Here is a 21,799-nt window from a genome sequence, read left to right on the forward strand (position 1 = left end):
TTTGCCTATAAGTATGTACCCGCTCTAATGACAACCTGATTTTGGGTACTAACCTATCATAGAAATTCACCAAATTTTACAAGGTGACAGTAGACAGTTAGACAATGAGTTTTGCCTTTTATGGATTTAGGATTCAACCTATGGTCGAAGAATTACAACTCCGACAATATCGATTAGAATCCGATGAGTTTAAAATTGATGGCAAACTAACAAGCTTTCATAAAAATTAGGGAAAAAATAGTAAACACTAACCAAAATTCTTAAAATTTTAAAAGAGAATTGCAGACAAACAGAGAAGCATATCCACTTTTTATAGTTTTGCCATTGGACCTATGGTTGCAGAGGACACACTAGATTATCAGACCCCTAAATCTAATGAAACTATAATAACAGGAAATCGGCATGTAAACTTTTAAAATCTAGGAAAGAAAGAACTCTAAATCCTAAATCCCGAAACTTTGAGAAATGACAAAGGACATCATGATGATCAATTCCTCTTTTGACAGACTGAACATATGACTTACAGGCTATGAGCCACGATCGACCTAAGTTGATCAAAGGCTCTGACAACCTGTAACATACATGATGCAATGGTCTGTAAAACCAGATTTTTGAAAGATTGCAATTTTTATCAGAAAAATCCAGAAAAATACTAGATCTCTCCATGAATCCACTGTATTTTGCAGATCATGAATCGGATCTCCCCTGAGAAAGATCTCAGATAGGGTTCATGTTGTTGTATTTTTTAACGAGACCTACAAACATTCTGTCATCTTGTGTTTTCTATTTATATGTTCTTTTTAGATTGTTAGCTTCTTTGGTTGGTTTTATGGAATGGTCTCTGAATTTGGTCTTTGCTGTCATGCGTTCTAAACATAAACATAAATAGGTTCTGTTCATGTCTTATAGATTCTAGTTTTAGACTACTATTCCAAATTGCTACCCATTCTAGTGCTTTTGACCTTCATTGAATTATGGGGGATTATGTTTGTATCCAAGTGTACTGGTTCTCAAGTCTTCTAGCTATGCATAGATCTTCGTGGTCCAGACTTGGAAATGCTTATTTGATGAAAAGCAATGATATCTTGTAGATGTGCCTAGAAAACGAATATGCAACTGCACTGTTAGATTTGTGAAGTAGTAGGCCCCAACCACTGCCTGAGGTTTGAAAGATTTTTCCCAAAATCTACCCCATCCTTTTCAGATTTCTAAAATAAGTCGTTTCATGCAAGTTGCATCATGTCAATGTGCTTGATTTTAAGTTCTGGTTGTTCATCCTATTGCTAAATGTGCTGTTAGGATGATCATTGTTGGATAGTACTGTCCCTCTAGCTGCTTTTGAGCGGCATCTTTAGATGCAATCATAGTGAAGATCCTTCAAATTATTTGAATCACAAGATTCGATGGTATCTGCGACTTCCATTCTTTTGTTGTTTCTCTAGTCATGAACCTATTTATCTCGATTCTTTTTGCTGGTGATGCTATTATTTCCGGGGCAAACGTCCCATGTGCATTTTCTTTGGTGATTTGTTTAGGCAATCTAGGTAATTGGCGGAGACTGCCTCACTTATTGAGTTCATTGGCATAAACAATAGGTCCCCTTGTCCACCGGTGAGTACACCCAACTTTGGTCTTGTGGCAGAAGATGCCCGTCCGGGTGGGTTTCAAACCGGTGATGTGCCATCAACTCCGTGGCATTCATGAGTTGTCCCTACTGAAAACTATTGCCTTTCTGTCTCCTATTTGGATATTGTTCCTTGAGCTATGATTGAGTTTTCTTTGGTTATTAGTGTTTAGTCTTCTTAGCACTCTCACATCGCATTCTTTCATACTGAAGATTCTGCGTGAAGCAATGTATTTCCAAATTTTGCTAGGCAGTCTTTGAAATCCTCTTGTCAATGTCACAAGCTTTGTTATTAGGAAAATCTGGGCGAGGCAAAATCTTGGGCATAAATAATATAAAATGTTTCTTATTGCATTGATATAATGGTAAGAATTTGATATTTTCAGAATAGGTAATATCACCTGTTTTGAAAATATCGCCTTTTTTAAAGCATTATATCGTCCATTGAAGTATCCACAGATATTTGTTGCATCGCCTTGTGTTGCAATTCTACTCGTGTTTCATGCGTTGTGTTTGGCTGTATGGTGTTGTGAATCTTCTCAAGTTTATCTGCAAGATGCCACATGGGGGGCACTGTAACCCGGCTTCTGTTGCATAGGCATTTGAGCGCCAATTGGCATTGAAAGGATCAGTTGTTGCTGGCGTAGTGACAAACGTTTTTATCGGCAATTTCTTGTTTTTCAAAAACTTGCAAGAAATTGAAAAAAATCCATAAATCTCGCATTTTTTTTTTGCAAAATCTTGGCAATAAAAAAATTAATTTAAAATATAAAAAATATTTTTTATAAGAAAATATTAATAAAAATTATTTAAAAATAAAGATACATAAATTTTTTTTGCGATAAATAGCCCTTTAAAACATAAATATCGTGTTTAAATTGTGGTATTTATGTTTTTTTATAAATCTCACGATATTTTGTAAATCTTGCAAGAAATTGCTGTTTTAAACTTTCAGGCAATTTTTTTGCGAGAGATTTTCATAAATCTCGTGATATTTGTCACTGGTTGCCGGTAGTATTTCCATACATGTTAAAGGCTCTGTTTAGGAGCTTGATTTGAGAGAGACTTGGGGATTCACTTAATACGCTTATCCCTGCTGCTGGTTGGGAACTCGGATTTGGGTGATGGTAGTGGAAATTGCTTTTGATTTTCCCTCTTCAACTACGGCACTGTTTGGTAATGCAATAGATAGAAAAACCTTGGTGGTGGACGTTTGACAGCTGTTAGCCGGGATGGGTGTTTATGGATTTGGGATGGGAAGTGAGGTCCTCTCTCTTTTGTATTTACACAAAAGAATGGAGTTTGGTAGCTGCTGCCACTTTTTCAAATCCATAATTTTCATCCGACTGCCAGTTTCCAAACGGAGCTTCCATCTTGACGGGGACTCTTCACGGGGACGTAGCTGTCAACTCCACTCTCATCACCCATTTTCATTCCCATTTCCTATCTCATCTCCGCTCAAAGAGTCAGGATCAGGTGCAATATGATTGCACAAAAATGGTGCATTAAGCACCCGATCGCCCTCCATCAGGTCTTGGGCCCCCACACCTGACAGGCCTGTCCCCAAAATTGAAGGGGTGATCAGGTGATTAATGCACAAATATTTATGCAATCATATTGCAACTCATCTGCCAGGGGAGGGTTATAAATATGCTGCTGCATCAATATCCATGTCTTTTGTCAGCGTTGTCTACTTGTAGGGGTGCATATATAGGAGTCCAATAATCTCAAGAAATTTAAAACATCATTATATATATAGGTGTCCAAATCCCAGATCATCATCATAAAATAATTCTAAAACAAACCACGAATGGGCTTCCATGTCTAATGAGCTAACCTTCTGATACCTCCACATTACACTTTCAGAGACAGAATCAGAGAGCAGTGAAATCTTACAGGCTAACCTTCTGAGAATCAGGCAGATGGATGGAATCTCCTGCTGTGGACTGGTGTCGAACCTTCTGAGGACCTGTAGCAATTGAAAAATAAGTTTAGAATAAGGATCGGAGCCTGTCCCTGGATTTAGTAGCAAGAAAAAAGAAAAGGGAAAGCCAAGCTTATGGTTACTACCCTTCACTGTAGTAGGGAGTTGATGATTGTCCTCAAAGCACTCCAGAGTGATGCTCTACAGACCTTAAAAATGAAACAAAAATGCAGATTTGTTAGAGGTGTATTATGTAGGGTGGGACTGGGCTGTGTAAACCTGAATCCAACCAAGAAACCAAATTGATTAGACCTGATCCGACCTTTTTATAATTAAAACACCCATGAGTTAGGTTGGATACTAGACATGGACAGGTAGTTGGTTAGATATTGTGCATGAAAATTTAAGATCTGATGAGTCATCCATTGTGGGGAGAGTGTCCTCACGTTGTCTGAATCGATCCATGGATCAATTCCTATAAGGTTTCTCTATTCTCTTTCTAATAGTAGTTTTTTTTTTGACAGAGAAAGCTGGGGTTAGTCCGACCCATACCAGTTATACAATTATACCATTTGGATTCCAACTTGCAACATCCCAACACAAGGTGACATGCACTAACTGCTCTTACTAGTCATGCGGAGCCGATGTTGGTTCTAATAGTAGGCTTGCAAAGAAAGAGAGGGCGTAGCTCGCCCTCCCCAGGTTCCTTGGCTAGAAACTGATATCATATTGGTTCTTCAAGATAAACACTCGAACTGTCCCCAAACCAATTTCTACCGAGACATGTATATATCCGAATTCAATTTAGGAGTTTATTTATTGGCAAAATTTTACTAAGCTACCACCGAGGTGGTATCCCATGTGGTAAGCGGGGTCCTGTTCCAAGCTGAAGGCCGAGGTTCGAATCCCTCTGCCACATGGGGGCTTAAGAGATATCTGGTAGGAGTCTCAACTTGCCTTTAAAAAGATTTTTTTTTACTAAGCTACCAGTCTCCCCGTTTGTATTTGCACTAAAATCTTACGGCCTCCTACAGTTATTAGCTGTCAATTCCAGAAGTTGGCAGCTACCACTTTTTCAAATTCATAAACTCCCTGTGACCACCAGTTCCCAAACAAAACCTTATGTCCGATTTGTACGTGAACCGACAAGGACTCGACTAATTCATACTTGAATTGAATGATTAAAAAAATTAATCGATTATATTAGGGCTGTCAATGGGTTGGGTTTATACCGGGTACCCCCGAACGTGAATCTTCAGGTATGGTAATGAAAAGTGCTGATCCTAAAAATATTGGGGTCAACCCAAACCTGACCCAACTAATATATGGGCCGGGTTTGGTTTATGATTTTTTGCTAGGTACCTGACCTGACTCAAGTGTTTTATATGTATTTTCAGTAAAAATCAATTTCTGAAATTATGCCGCTTCCGGTTTGGGATTCCATTTTGTGACCTGACAAAACCCAAACCCGGCAATATGTTATTTGGAAGGGGTTTGATTATACGCTGTGGGTCGGGTACCCAACCCGTTGACAGCCTTATACCTGAACCGATTTAAACTTTTATGAATTCATTCGTATTCCTACTAATTGTATGAATTTATCTATACGATACTTTTCTAATTCTGTTAATAAACACTAAAGTTTTGTTAGGTTTCATCTCAATTTTCACCTATCGGACTGGTTGTGAACCCATGCCACTTGGCAACCTACTCGCTTCATTCCCGATCAAACCAAAAAACTCAACAGCTATAGACCCAGATTTATTTGTATACAATTCCAAACTGATCTATGATCATATCTGGCCATGGAATGGTTGACCTGATGTCGACCAGACCCATAATGCATGACCATATATATATATATACCCAACCCAATTCCAAACTGATCTATGATCCTATCCGGCCATGGAATGGTTGACTTGATGTAGACCGGACCCATATGTTCAGTTCTCTCGCTCTATATTTATATAAAGAGAGAGAACTGAACATAATAGGCCCTCAATCAAGAGAAGATACAAGAAATACCTGAGTCTTACGTAATGCGAAGATGGAAGAGACGCGCGAAGATTGAAAAGCTCGTTATGGACAATGCGAGTAAATCTGGTGTTGACGAGAAGTGCCACATAGCCTCCCGTTACCAACAATTGTGTAGGTCATTCATGCATGTTGCTGATTTGGCATCGAGAAGTGAAGAAGGCTATGCATGTGTGAAAAAAGCTGCAACGGAGTTACTTGAAAACGTGGAGTTAATTCACATTAAGTCCGTTGCAGCCAATGAATACCAGCCGAAGATAATGGGATCGAACAACGTAGGTCAAAATCATGTTTCGCTTGACACTCCCGAGAAGTTGCGCCAAAGCGTAAACATTATCTTCAACAAGTCAATAGTGAATGTTGTTGATTATGATGGACATATTCATGAAGCGAAGGGTATCAAAAGAAAACCTGCCTCTGATCGCAGTCGTCGGAGGGCAAAGGGTGTAGTAGAATTGGTTGGCAAGAACAGGACTAAGAAACAACCAACCTGTAATAAAAGACAATAAAGCCCCTCGAATGAACAGGTATGTAAAACATTATATTGCTTCCCATTGCGTGAAGCTTGTCAAATAGCTAACTCGTGTAATGTCCATCATGCAGCAATACCCTGCAGAAGTACCACCAAACGTTCAAACCTACATTCCTCCCTACCAAGTTTCTGGCAACGATCGCTACAGTTTTACAAGTCTTTTGGTATGTAATCAATGTTGCGAGGAGGTATGCATTTCTTGTGAAACTTAATTCAGTGTCTAATATTTTATCTTTCATGACAGGCTCTGATGCATTCGACAGATAGGTATGGGACGCATGAATCTCGTGTGGGCTATTAATTTAGTTGTCATGCCTCTTTGCATGACCCGATCTCCACAATGCCTCTTGCGGTTCGTGGTTGGATTTGCTTAAATCGATAGATAGCGATTTTTTGCTTCTGCAGGAAGTCGATTGATGACATCACTGTATGGCAATTTGTGGTTATCGTTGATTAGCGATATGTGGCATCGCATCGTAGTGATTTGAGTGTATTGTTCGAATGTCAATCAAAGCGGGATGATAAAGGTTGTTCAAGTAAGCTTTTTTCGGGCAATGAGCAAGGTTGCAGTTCATCTTATGATCTAAGTATTCTATCACCTGCGCAGTTGAAAGCCTACTTAGATCATAAAATGAAGCACAACCTTGCTCAATGCCCCAAAAAAGCTTACTTGACCAACCTTTCTCATCTCGCTTAGATTCACAGTCGAACAATACCCTCAAATCAATATGCTGCGATGCCACAGATCGCTATTCAACGATAACCACAAATCGCCATACAGAGATGTCATCAATCGACTTCCTGCAGAAGCAAAAAATCGCTAACAGCCGCTACTCATAAATTGCTGTCTGACTCACAACACAAAGTATCCAGCGATGGCAACAAATCCTTGTCCAGCTGACAGCACATTCGCTTTCCCGCGATAACCACAACTGGCTACGCAGGGAATACGAACTCTACTTACGCAGCTCCAAGCGATAAGCACTAATTGAAGCTTACACAACATCGGTGCCATGCCTGGACGAAGAGAGATCAATCATGGAACAAAAAAGGAATTCCGTTCAATTTACCAACTTTAGTTGGCAAAGCTATGACGTAGCGTCGATTCAACTTCTTCTCCAGCAAATCTTTCGTGTTCCCGACACCTCCAATTGCCTTTTAAAATCATTATTGTTACCTTGTGAAAAGTTTTATCCATATATTATAAATAAAAGGCTACTCAATGTGTCTTTTCTCTTCCCCACCTCATTTCTTAAGAGGTAAGTAAACCTCTTCATCTGGTACAGGGGGGAACTTTGCTCGCTTTAACAGTGGAAGTGCAAGTGTGAGTGATACTCCACAATTTCTCACAATCGCTATGTAGTTCAACCCGTGGGATCTTTCCGATTCGTCGGGTTTTTATCAACAAACGTTTATTATCGCGTTATACTAGTATCGTTTAACACCGCAATTCGGTGTTGACTAACACCCTTTACAAAGGCCGAGTATTGCTGCACAAATCGCTTTACCGCGATAACCACAACTCGCTATGCAGCGAATATGAAGTCGAATTACGCAGTTCCAACAGATAACCATAAATGTTTGATTTGTCGTACAGTATTCATCGATCATGTTGGTTGAGCAGTACATCTTTTAGGTCATAAATAGTCGCACAAGTATTGGAAGGTGTGTTTGTCTTCTACTTCGTGAACCAGCAACAATCAAACCGACGGTTCCTTCATAAACCTGGAGATCCGCCCTCGAACATAGAAAATTGTAGTGGGTGAGGCAGACGAAGACAACTACACGACCAACGATGGCGAATCATGGGTATATTGTCTACACATCGTCTACATGTTCAGCAAAATCCGTCTCTTTCATGTCGTTTTTGCGATTTGTTTTTGTGTACTATATAATGTAATTTCAGTATCGTTCGTTGCAATGTCTGCATTCATTTCAGTCGAACATCCACCGACGAAGTTGGGCGAAAACTTAGTCAATCACTCCTGGAGGACATCAACCGAATGCGCAGTGAATTCGCACAATACAACATGATCAATAATTTTGTTAGTATGAAACTAGTAGCAGTTGTCTATATACGTAAGCCATGTGTACGTGCGTTAACAACACCATATTTGCTGCAAACAGACTATATCTGATTTCGTCAGTTATATTAAAAGCAACGCACCAAGCCAGACTGTAAGCGTCGTCAGCCCGTATTTCATGGTATATCGGTTGTATTTTATGTTACTTTTCATTATTGATTTAGTCCAATTGATTCGTATGTTAACGTTGGTGTTAGCAATGTTTCGGTTTGCAGACTATCTTACGCCGTTTGCCATACTTCTGTGGATTTCAAGACGGCATACCTTATTGGGTTAACGGTAATCACTACAGAGACCTTTTGTCAAGTGAAAAGGTAAGCAAACAAACCTACAGTGCAATATTACAGCATAACAGTGCTAACAACATTTTTTTGATCTATTTGCAGATATTGATTCCTACACTCTGGCAATCTGAAAAGCATTGGGTCTTATACGTGATGGATTTACACGAAAAACAACTATGGTGTTACAATTCGTTGGAAGTTGACAGTGGTTTACGGCTAGACATTTCCCATCTCGTAAGATTCCATCTATATGAGTATCGTGTCGTGTACTGGGGTCATGAATTTACTGTCGGCCGCATTATTCTCAGATCGGTTTCCTCAAAGCCATTTTGGGAGTCGATGTTAGCGAGTGGATCTATCGCACGGCATACCATGCTCCTTTACAAGATAATGGCGTTGATTGCGGCGTATTTGTAATGAAGTACATTGAAGCGATATACAATGGTGCAGAACCCTGTTTCGACGCTGTATGCCATTTCTTGGCCTTTGTTATTAGGGATTAAGTGCATGTCTATTGCTTCTACTTTACAATCTGTTTTTGCAGGTTGATATACCCGGATTCTGCGAAGAACTCTGCAAAAAATTGACATCCTTTCTAATTGCGGAGGAGAAACTGACGGAGGCGTCGCGAGGATCTAAAAGGCTTGTAATTGATAAAAGATGTGCGTTGAACCCGCGTGATTGACAGTCGTAGAGTGAGACTGCGATGTATGCAATGAACAAAGACTTGTAATGTTCGAAATGATAATATTCAACATCGCTATGAAATGTTGTATGCTTAAACATCACTTTATAGCTGACATATGAAAAAAGTGGTGAATAACAGCCATTAATGTCACTTTCGTAATTTACGAATAGTACAAAGCGATACGCTTGGTGGTCTAACGTCAACTACACTGCTACCACCATGAAAACTTGTGTAAGAATTTGAAAATTTCTTGAATTTTAAACGACGTTTTCTTCAATTATGATCTTGCAGACATATGAAAAAAGTATAGACGGATACGACAACTGCGTCGAAGCCGCCTATATACTCGATTCAAGAACAAGTCGTTTATGCAGAAATTGTTGATTTGTCGGTTCCTTATTCGCGAAGCAAAGTGGAACTATGTGTTGTGTCATTCAAATATTAATGAAACGTTCTATCACCCTCCGTCAGTTTTCGAGTATATACGTCAGTTTCATTAAACCAAAAGCAAATCTTAAGTAAAAATGCACTCCGCATTAATGAAATTGAACAATGTCATGCCAGAGGGCTATTCTCAATCGTAATCAATGCGATTGGACCAAGTTTTTGGATCTCAAATAAATCCACAAGTACGTCCACACGCGTCCCAAGAAATCGCCTTAGGTGTACATTATCGTCGGTTCAGCAATACACGGAATGCGATATTTAGAAATATCTTTCGCCGTACAGTATTTTTCATTGCTGAAGAACAACTTTACCAGCATTGGTTATGCGTATACAACACAAAACTATTTCTGAATACGATTTACTTTTCATAGAACACCCGTCACCGGAACGAGATGAACACCCGTCATCGGAACGACAGCTCCGCTGAGACCTCCTCGCTAGGGAAAGGAAGAGGACGTGGTGGAGCTCCTGCTGGCCACCCTCAGCGCGACTGCACCGACTGGGTTGCTGTCGAGGAGGAGGGCGAGAACGGTGATGGCGGGGCTCGTTAGGTTGTATAGACATCAATCAATAGGTTTCACTTTACATATTTTGTCTGCCGTTCTTTTTAAACTCAATCAATTTTCCGCATATTTCGTCGCGTATTACCGGCATATGTTCCTGCAACAAAACAGGTAATGTGAAACCAATATATAACAGGAATACCCAATAACATCGGATACAAAGCTCATACAGCGTGGAAACAAGGTTCTTCTCCATTGTATATTGCTTCAATATGCTTCATTACGAATATGCCACAATCGACCCCATTACTTTGTAACGGAGCATCGTCAGCACAGAGCAACATCCACTCGGCAATGTCGACACCCATAAGCCCGTTAAGGAATCCCGCCTGTGATAAAGGGATAATATATTACAGTCTGATCCACCTCGAATAGCTATGATTCACCTTTGGGCACAAGCTTACCAAATGCATAGCGTCGCGTTCTACGCCACTGTGGCAGTCCAATGAGTTGTAGCACCATAGTTGTTTTTCCTGAAAATTCATCTCGTATAGGACCCAATGGTCAGGATTTTGCCAGAGTGTAGGAAGTAAAATCTGCGAATCGATAAAATAATTTTTCATTCCAGAGATATATCGTGATGGGGATGTTACGACTAAACCTTGGAGAAGAGGTTTGTTCACTTACCTTTCCAAATTTCGAAATGTCTACGCACTCATCATCGCTGTTCCAACAAGGTAGTGCATCTGCGAATCCAATGTCGTATGGCTTTCGCCGGACGTACATCTGTTGCACGAAATAGTAAGGTTTAACCACCAAGAAACGTGAGTACGTCATAAAAGCAAACAAAACAACAGCGGCCCAGACATACCATGAAATAAGGGCTGATGATGCGTACTGTATTGCTCGTTGGGTTGCTCTGAATGTAATTGACAAAATCACACATTGTCTGGTTGCACAAATTTACGAACTTCAAAACATACAAACCGATGACCTAGAAATTGATAGTGGACAAATACTTACAAAATTACTGATAGTGTTCCCATCTGCAAATTCATCTTGCATCTGCTCGATGTCATCTACGAACTCGTCAGGGCGTTGTCGCCCACCCTTGCCTATGGATGTTGCATTGAGTGCACCATGAGCGTGGTATTTAGGATTCGACATTGAAATTATTATCTACAGTAAACAACACTAGTCCAAATACGACATGAAAAGGCAAATGTTCACTAAATCGCTCAGGCGTTTCAAAAAATATACGTCTTAAGCGCTAGTCTTGGTACTGTGGATGTGGTTGTCTTCTTGTTCGGCACCGTGCCTGGCCGTTTTGCTCCCATCATCCTCTCCGTTTGCTCCGTGCCTGGTCGTTTTTCTCCCATCGTCCACTCCTGTGGCGTCGTGCTTGGTCGTTTTGCCCCCATCGTCCTCTCCGTTGCCGCCGTGCCTGGTCGTAGTGCTCTCATCATCTTTGGCGTCGTGCCGGGTCGTATTGCTCCCATCGTCCTCTTCTTGGCCGCCATGGCTGGTCGTACTGCTCCGATTGTCCCCTTCTTCGGCGCCATGCCTGGACGGAGATATCGATGGCACCTTTGCAACGCAGATACGGAAACGCCGTCCTCAGTCAAATACAAAGGTAAAGTCCTTTAACGTGCCGCCCTTTTTCGAAAACAGCCCGCTAATTAAATGATTGCGTTTTAAATAAATAAAAATACGTCTTTTCGCATGCCACCTTTTTTTGATAACCGCCGCCAAATTAAATGATTAAGTTTTAAATACGTCTTTCGAAGCCGCTCATTAAGTTTTAAATATTTAAAAATACGTCGTTTCCCATAGCGGCCTTTTTCGGAAACACCCCACAAATTAAATGATTGAAATTTAAATAATTAAAAAAATCTGTCGTTTGTCGGTCGCATTATACAAATCTTTCAGTGGGAGATTGACACGACCCGAACAAACCCGTTTTCCAGGTATGAATACTCTTTCACGATTATTCTATTGATTATCGTATATGGATACATCGATATATTTATGCAACATACTTTCCTTATCGATTTTTTAACAACAAACGTTCATTATCGCAGTTTGAATTGAAGGTATCTCTGCCAGATGAACAATTGCTGACCGGGAACCGTATCGTACAGATTTTGGAGCATCAACCTTTTCTTATCGCTATTGACTGTTATCATTTACGCCGTCAGAACTCGTTAAATTATTGTTCATGGCTTACAGTGCCAATCCTTTTTGCGATATTCTTTCGAGGCGAAGACAAATACAGCGATTGCTAAACAGAAATGCTATATCTTAGCGATGCCAAAGAGGTTAGGCAATGCCACGATTTCTGAACAAATATCTATTTTCGATTAAAGTTTATTTATTACCGAGATCCACAGACGAAAAGATGTAATAATAAAAAATTAAACAATAAAAGAATTTCACGTTACTACAACTCATTATACAATTACAACAAAAACCTAGCGTGATAAAAATGAAAATCAAGGATTTATTCCGAGGCACTGGACGAATCAGATGAAATATCATAGACTTGTCTCTCACTTTTTATTGGTGGACTGTCTATCCTGCGTGGCTTCTTGGTTGCGAAACCTTTCTTAAGAAAACTGGTCATCATCTCTACCACTGCGTTCAATTGAATTCTCATAGTGCTTACTTCTGTCTTTAATTTCTTATTCTCCCTCTCCATAAGTTCGAACCTTGCGGCAGAGACAATGTTCTCTTTTGGAGCAAGTGTTTGCTCTTCCTCGGGCTTTGTTACTGAGGGACTAGTCGTAGTAACCAGAGCGAGACGACGTTTTGGCTGTAGTGGCTGGGCTGCAACATGAGAAGGGGCAGTTGGGAGGCATGGGTTCACAATTTTCTCAATCTTCCAATTTCGCCGCATTGGTTCCCAATAGCTTTCGAAGTAGAAGGGATCAAATTATCGTCCTTCATGATCATACGATACGGCAGGGAAACCACCTCAGTTTCAATTTAATAATTCGTCCCTGTAGCGATCGCGCCAATTCACGTTCCTGCCCCTATCACTATTCATCTTCCTTCTCACTTCCAAAGGCTTATTTGGGATAGACTGCCCCAAGCCAGATTGTAGGAGAACTCGACTACCTTGCTGCAACTCGGCTTCAAAATTGCAGAATAGCCACAAATCGCGGTCAGACAATCTGGCAGCCTCCGCAACAACGTCTTCATCGTCGTCCTCCCCATCTCGATAAGGTCTCCACAAAACCTGTACATTGGTAATTCTTTTTAATAACGAATGACAAATATATTAAAATTTATTTACGCATGATATGGCAACAACGATATGTACTACGGAAGACAATCCTGTAGTGATGGATACTTAAGAATACTAAACATTACAACGATTTATAATACTCAATGGTAAATGCTGACGCTATTGTAAACAATTTTAGAACGTTTACCTCGTTTAGTTGCAGCCCATCTAAAATGGACTTAGCATTATAAACTGTGACGTTTATTCTAGCCCAGCGACTGATCTTTGGAAAACCACAAATCGGAGGGCCACAACGTGGACGCAATGGGATAATATGTTCCAACGCCCAGGCCTAACAAAAACAATATTATTAGCTACACCACAACCTGCAATGAGATTTGTCTACAATTACTAAGTATGTAATCAACAAATACCTAAACAAATGGCCAAAATCCCCCAACTGTTTTCGTACCATTACTCGCACGGTGGAGTTGACTGTACAAGTGTGCGAGCATAGCGGCACCCCAGGCATAGTTGTCGACTTCGTCTAAGTCTGTCAGGTACTGCAGCCACATGAAACTTATTCTCGAACCAGAACAATCGGAAAATAATGTAAGACCAAAAAAATATAGAAGGAAGCCGCGCAACTCTTGGTCAGCTATTTCAGATGCACAAGTAGCGGAGTGGCCTTCCCATTTATTACAAAAAAATGAGACTTTCATTGATGTGGAATTGATTCCACCTGAAATACATTGACTCCATTCGTCCATCGACATTCCTAAAAGGGCCGTGCATTTTTCCCTTGCGTTATAGTTTGAATGCCGTAATAGGACAACACTGCCATAGCACTTAAGACCAGTGATCCTCGCCACATCTTCTAGAGTCATGGTGATCTCAAAAGAATCAAACTGGAATGTGTTCGTCTTATCATTCCACTTATTTACCAGGTGGGTCATGGTATTCCAGCAAGTTTCAAAATATTGCTGGTCCAAAAGGCCACCGAAGTGCATATTTCGCAATCGGTTCTTCTGATATGCACTCAGCTGACCATACCACGACAGAACTACATGCCATTGACACCGACCTTCGAGCTTTTCACCTGGTGCTCTACTTCTTCTTTGACCTCCCTGTAACACAAAATAACATATTATTCCTACCAATTGTAAATTAGTTCTATTTGTACTTATAAAGACTATTCTACTAACCGCTATAAATAATATTGGTTGCAGACAGACTATCACAGTAATCGCTATACATATTAATACCTAACACAGTAATCGCTATACCAAAATCGCTAAACATATTATTAAATCTTCACAGACAGGACAGATATATTTACCTTGGTCGCTATTTTCTCCTGTTCTCCCTCCAACCTGGGACTTTCTGGTGGGTCCACTGCCTCCAACTGTCTTTCAATCTCCATCTCTACCGGCTCCACCATCGCATGCCTTTCTCTCGCCCTCCTTCTCCATCCTTTCTCTATCCTTCCTTTTCTCATCCTCCTTCTCCTTCCTTTCTCTCTCCCGTTTCTCCTCCTCCTTCTGCTTCCTTTCTCTCTCCTTTTTCGCCTGCTCCTTCTGCTTCCTTTCTCTCTCTCGTTTCTCCTCCTCCTTCTCCTTCCTTTCTCTCTGCCGTTTCTCCTCCTCCTTCTCCTTCCTTTCTCTTTGCCGTTTCTCCTCCTCCTTCTCCTTCCTTTCTCTCTCCCTTTTCTCCTCCTCCTTCTTCTGCTTCCTTTCTCTCTCCCTTTTCTCCTCCTCCTTCTGCTTCCTTTCTCTCTCCCTTTTCTCCTCCTGCATCCTTTTTCGCCTCCTCCTCCTTCTCCTTCCTTTCTCTCTCCTTTTTTTCCTCCTCCTTCTGCTTCCTTTCTCTCTCCCTTTCCGCCTCTTCCTCCTGCTTCTTCCTTTCCCTTTCCTGCACTTCCTCCTCCTGCTTCTTCCTTTCTCTCTCCCTTTTCTCCTCCAGCATCCTTTCTCTCTCCTTTTTTGCCTCCTCCTCCTTCTCCTTCCTTTCTCTCTCCTTTTTCTCCTCCTCCTTCTGCTTCCTTTCTCTCTCCCTTTTCGCCTCTTCCTCCTGCTTCTTCCTTTCCCTTTCCTGCACTTCCTCCTCCTGCTTCTTCCTTTCCCTTTCCTTTTCTTCCTCCTCCTTCTCCTTCCGCCGCCTTTTTTTCTCTTCCAGTTGTTTCCTTCTTTCCTGCAATTCTTCCTCCTGCTTCTTCCTTTCCCTTTCCTTTTCTTCCTCCTCCTTCTGCAGCCTTTCTTTCTCTTCCAGTTCTTGTTTCCTTCTTTCCTGCAATTCTTCCTCCTGCTTCTTCCTTTCTCTTTCCTTTTCTTCCTCCTCCTCCTCCTTCTCCTTCCGTTGTCTTTCCTTCTTTTCCTCATTCTCCTTCTCCTGCCTTTGCATTTCCTTAGCTTCCTCAAACTCCTTCTCCCTCCTTCGCCTTTCCTTTTCTTCCTCATACTGAGGAATATTCTGTTCCTTCTCTTCCTCCTCCTTATTCATTTGCCTTCGCCTCTCCTCCGACTCCTTGAGTAGCCTTGCCTTGTTTCGCATTGCTCTACGCTCCAAGTCGCTCCTCTGAGCTTCCGCCTTAGTCTCCTCCACTATATTGCTAAAATACCTTTCCCACTCCTCCACATTCTTCTTCCTCCTTTCTATCTGTTGTGCGTTAATCCTCCGCCTTCTATTTATATTCTCATCAATATTTCTTGCCTTTGCCTTCTTTTCGTCATCCTTGTTCTGCATCTTTCGTTCTTCAGAGTTCTTCCTTTGGTCCGCAGCCTCGATATCTGATGGATAATCCTCCGCATAATACGATTCCAAGGCTTTTTCCCTGTCTTCATCGTTCTCAATCTTAAGTATATTTTGGTATCTTTCAAAAACCTTAGATAGATGGGACTGGCAGATCACTTCTCTAATAGACAACCCATAGAACGACGGGGTATCTCTAATCTGATGAGGCGCAGACATTGCTAACCTGCATAACACATTACACGATCATCATGATTAGAAATCGTCGGAATATTTGGGTTCATAAGTACAAATCGTTGTATAAGAAGCAATCTTCAGATTGAAGAAAGAAACCTTACACGAAACTCACCGAAACGATGGGATTTTGGATATTCAAACTGTAGAGTAAGCAACAGTAACAACTAATACGCAAACGAAGGTGGCAACGATGCTGCGACTGCGCATAAGACGAAAACCGATGCTCTGAAACAAAGGAAAGGATGCTCCAGCGACTCCAGATGAAAGCAAAGAATCTCCGGTAGAGTGCTTAGAGCGAGAATGGATTGTTTTGAACTATTTGAATCCTACAACATAACGCTTGCTACATACGCAAACTCTGCGAAACGTTTTGGTGCGATAACGATGGAGGGAAGTTTTGTCATTTTCACGAACCGACGATTCAGTTTTCTAGAAGGAGGGCATTTATGTCCGTTCGAGGAAGAGGATGCGAATGGCGGTAAAGGGTACTTAAGTCTTTGCTGCGGCACCAAATTACGATGCAATATGATGCGGTCACACATGCTGGTCTGCATCTTATACGTGGCGCTATTTGGAACCCCCGAACATGAGATCTCAGTACCGGCCCTGTTCGGGGGGGGGAACATATAACCTGCTTTGACTTTTTTGGCCCCGATGTCACCCAAAACCAGGTCTTTGCCAAAAAATCAAGTTTGGTGCCTGTTTCAAAATGAAAACTAGATTTGGCAAAACCTTCTTTAAAGTATGTTTTGAAAAAACTGGGTAGATGTAGTTTTCTCATATGGCTAATTAACTCGGTTTATAGGTTACCCCTGTTCCACAAAACTTCTGTATTTCCTCTCATCCTCGTTATACTTTGTCAAAGTAACACAACCACCATTTTAGACTAGTGGTTAGCTGGAAATTCCTTTTTTTTTTTCATTTTTGAATTGGCCATTCATTTTCCAGCCAACTACTGGTAGGAAAAGGACTAATTTGATGCCTATAGAGAAGGAAAGCACTAGTCAAACTATTTTTTTGTCGGTGGTTGGCCAGAAAATGAGGCCTATAAACCAAGTTTACCAAAAAGCAAAGTTTTAAGGCATAACTAGGTCTTTGAGAAACTTGGTCTTACCTATCCAAACAGGGCCTTAATTTTGATATTTGAAATGTTCTGTAATTTTGATATATATAAAAATATAAACAAACAAACAAATAAATAAATTATATATATATATATATATTTAAAATGAGATCTGAACATATTAGGCCCTATAGTTTGAAGTGTTTTATGCTATGTCACATGGGTGCGGGTGCGGGTGCGGGTGCGGGGATTCGGCACTTCCAAAAAACCCGGGTGCGGGGGTGCGGCAGGGGCAAAAATGTAATATATATATATATATATATATATATATATATATATATATATATATATATATATATATATATATATATATATATATATATATATATAAAAGGGAGAGAGAAAATCCTTTACGAAAAAAGGATTTGAAAAGCAGCAGCTGACAGGAGCTGACAGCTCCTGTCAACAGAGAAAACCCTTTACGAAAAAAAGGAGCTGACATCAGCAAAAAGGAGTTGTCAGCAGTTGACAGTAGAATTTTTTTTTTTAAAAATTTCGAAGCTCAGCTGACAGTAGCTGTCAGCAAAGAAAACCTTTTACGAAAAAAAAGAGCTGACAGCAGCAAAAAGGAGCTGTCAGCAGAATTTTTTTTTTTTAAATTTCGCAGCTCAGCAGCTGACAGAAGCTGTTGTCAGCAGCTGTCAGCAAATTTTTTTTTAAAAAAATTTCGCAGCTCATTTCATAGGGCAAATTTAAAAAAAAAAAAATCCAAAAAAGAAAATGGACCTAAATGATCCTGGGTGCGCTCAACGCACCCAGGATCGGGTTGACCGCACTCGGTGCCGCACCCGCACCCGCGTCGAGTCGCGTCGACGCGGGTGCGGCACCCTGCTAGCCGAATCCCTGTGACATAGGTTTTATGATATATCTGAACCATTAGATGTGTTTAACATGCTCTATTTAGTGGGAATCAACGCTTGAATCATTTTTTTTACAGAAAAATATATTTTTATGAGCCAGAAAAAATGGATGCCTTCCGTAGCCGTTGATATTGGATCACCGAAAAACCTATATACAGGTTAGATTCCAAAAACCTATGAATCACATCTGTGGTGTTAGATGTGAGAAAAATTCCAAAAACTGTGCTTTTTGAAGGGGCTTAACGGGGCAGAACGAGAATTCGGCAGAACCAGCACATACTCTCTCTCTCTCTCTCACACACACACACATTATATATATAGGGGAATGAAAACCTCCCAAATGGAATTTTTTTGTTGTTTTTTTTCAAAATTCTGAAAATTGACACATGAATTTTGGATAGAAAAAATGGTCTTTGGAGCCTAAAAAATTTAACAAAATTTTATACCATTGATTTTGAAACTTATAAAACCTATCCATGCATCATAATCAAATGCTCCAAGATTCCTACGAAAACAAACATATAGATCACATCTGTACGGTCAATATTTTGAAAATGACAAAAAACCAATAAAATGTCCATTGAGAAGCTTTGGGAGGGTTTTCCATTGGGTAGGTTTTCATTTCCCTATATATATTATATTACAGATGATGGACTAAATTAAGTAGCCATTTTAGATGACACCAAAAGCCTGGAAAGCTTGTTTAAGATCATAAATCATGTTACCCTGTTTGGGTGACACAACATTTGGTTTTCATAAACTAGGTTTATCTCAAGATCTGATTTCTGAAAACCAAAGTGAGCATAGACTTTTCAACAACGTTTCTTAGGGGTACATCCCTCCTGGCCCCACATCCACAGTGTTATGCACGATCATCACAACCCCCTCCACACCACACATTCTAGAGATTTTTTGCTACTACTGTCAGGAAAAAACAAAGGTATCTGTCGGTCATTTTGCATCCTATAGATGTTTGGCCAAGAATGAATTAAACAGTTTGATTTTTTCTCTTGAAAAAAGTACCCTATGTCTAACCGTTAACCTTGTTATTTTTTGGCCACCCACTAACCAAAAATTAGCTGTGTATTACCCAATGTTGTCAGTATCGGTATCGGCCCTGAATCCTTGGGCTGAAGATTAATTCAGCTACTCAGCTAAATCGTTCTGTATCAGCTCAAAATTAATAAAAAACTATTACGTGTCAATCATAATGTAACACGTGTTAAAACCATTAAAATAATTAAAAATAATATTTTTATATTTTTATATTTATTAAAAAATAGCTGAATCGGCCCTGAATTGTATCAAAATTCTTTCCATATATGATACAGGCCGATACACACCAATACTGATAACATTGGTAGTACCATTGTTACCCAACGGTACTAGTTTGGGCATTTTTATGTTTGTGTCTTACCAAAACTAGGCTAAATATGTCCTCTTTTTTGGAAAAACCAGACTAGCTAAATAATGCTGGCCTGGTGCTCAGGGATGGAAGGTACTGACCGGTGAATGGTTATCACATGCTCCCGGAGCACCTACACCCACCTACCCAAAAGCAAATTTGTTCTTAATCGCTTATATGTTTTTTGTACATACATTTCTTAGTAAAAAATAAGTTTTGGATCATATAATTATGTTGTTCATGTAGGTTTTTTAAGATCTTCAAATTTCAATGACTTACAATATAACAAAATTCCATGGCTTGAAAAATCATATTTTAATTCAAAAGGCATGATCTATCAAACAAACTATGCTGAGTAAATTCATGATGTCTCATTGAGAAGATGCAGCCTCCACCCATAATTTCTATGATGTGGGTGTTGGCACTTCCACAGTAGTACCATAGCAATTGCTGTATGCATGGCTTGAAAAATCATATTTTATATTAAAAAACATGATCGATTCCTATCAAACAAACTATATTGAGTACATTCATGTGGTCTGATTAAGAGGGTGCATCCTCCACCCGTAGTTTCTACGATGTGGGTGTCAGCACTCCCCGAGCACCATAATTTCTACGATATGGGTCAGACCGCATGAATGCCTGCTACCCTGGTGGGTAAGAAACCCCTAGTTGGAACACATAGGGAAGTTGTTTTAACCAAATTCGACCTCAGTCAAAATAGTAGGATTCAACCTTTAGATCATAGTTTTTGACATAAAAATATATTTTTTTGAGGTTTAAAATTTTGGTATCAACTCTAGTAAAATCTGACATATACTAAAAAAAAGATGATCCAAAAGTCAGTTTATACTAAATATATAGATCACATCATAAGGGTCAGATGTAAAAAAAAAAAAAAACTAAAAGAACATGATCCAAAAGGTCAGTTTTTTCACAAGGAGGTTTCTCACTACGCGCAGAGAGAGAGAGAGAGAGAGAGAGAGAGAGAGAGAGAGAGAGAGAGAGAGAGAGAGAGAGAGAGAGAGAGAGAGAGAGAGAGAGAGACTATTGCTGGACTGGTTGAAGGTCATAATATTGTAACATACCCTTTCACAGATGAGAAGAACCCACTCTTGTTCCAGCTCGCCATCTTCAAGACGAAATTATCGATAGCATCCTCAGCATCGAAGGCTACCTGTCGTATCTCATCCACCCAATTCTTCACTTGTTCGTCCTTACTCTTGCCCTCTGCATCTCTCAGAAATCCCTTCATCAGCTTCAGCTCTCTTTGAATCCATCTGACATCCTTGTCTACCTCACTTAGGTAGACAGCCTCCTCTTGAAGAAGGCGGACAAGCTTGCACAACAGAAGCTCGATCACAAACTCGGCCATCCTGCAGAGGGTCTGTTCCTCGGCTTCACATAAATAGGTATGCCTCTTGGTTGTGTGCCTACTCCTCGTCTTTTGTTTCCTCTCAGCTTCTTTACAAAGAAAGAAGCCGCAGGCAGTGGGCTCCGCCATTTGCAAGTTGATCACTCCCTCTTCCTCCTGTCTTTGTCATACGACAGCTCGTTCGTTTTTCATTTTCATTTTTTTTCATTTTTTATTAGTTATTTCTTAAAATTTATAACCTGAATACACAACACGCGGCAGAAGATCTGGTCGTGCTGTTTCAGCCAGACATACATACGGTCGTCATGCCGAAACGTATTACTTCGAGCCTAGGACCCCTGCCGCCAGGGCCTATGCTATGCATTGACTTGCGCGTAGGGGTGACACCCATGAAAATAAAACCTTGACTGCGCTCATAAAAAAAAGTGCAATACCCGGACTTCTCAACATATTTTTTTTGTGTTGATAAAATTAGGTTACACTGATACGCCTAAAGGATTTAGGGACATGCTGTTTTTTATGTGTAAAAAAATAGAAGCTTTATAACTTTTTCTTAATAGATACTATTGCCATGTGAGTTGAAAATGTGATTAAAAATTTGTAAAGGAATTTTCATAGAGTTTCAACAAAAAAAAACAAAGAGTTACATGGTACATTGTATTTTTTTTCAAAAATTAATGTGTTACTGTTTATAAATGCTCTCTC

At 40.1% G+C, this 21,799-nt stretch overlaps 1 protein-coding gene across 1 annotated transcript; it reads right to left on the reverse strand.

Moving 5' to 3' along the window:
- Positions 1-3,461: 3,461 nt before the first annotated feature.
- LOC149810556 (uncharacterized) lies at positions 3,462-21,223 on the reverse strand (the record flags this gene model as incomplete). Its single annotated transcript, XM_089994211.1, has 3 exons — positions 20,808-21,223; positions 15,075-16,320; positions 3,462-3,593 (listed from the first exon to the last, which is right to left on the reverse strand). Coding segments are annotated over exons 1-3 (1,794 nt in total), but the record flags the coding sequence as incomplete, so codon positions are not given.
- Positions 21,224-21,799: the final 576 nt, after the last annotated feature.

Source organism: Nuphar pumila, unplaced genomic scaffold (genome assembly GCF_984573655.1).
Source record: "Nuphar pumila unplaced genomic scaffold, dmNupPumi1.hap1.1 HAP1_SCAFFOLD_299, whole genome shotgun sequence".
Classification (NCBI taxonomy): domain Eukaryota; kingdom Viridiplantae; phylum Streptophyta; class Magnoliopsida; order Nymphaeales; family Nymphaeaceae; genus Nuphar; species Nuphar pumila.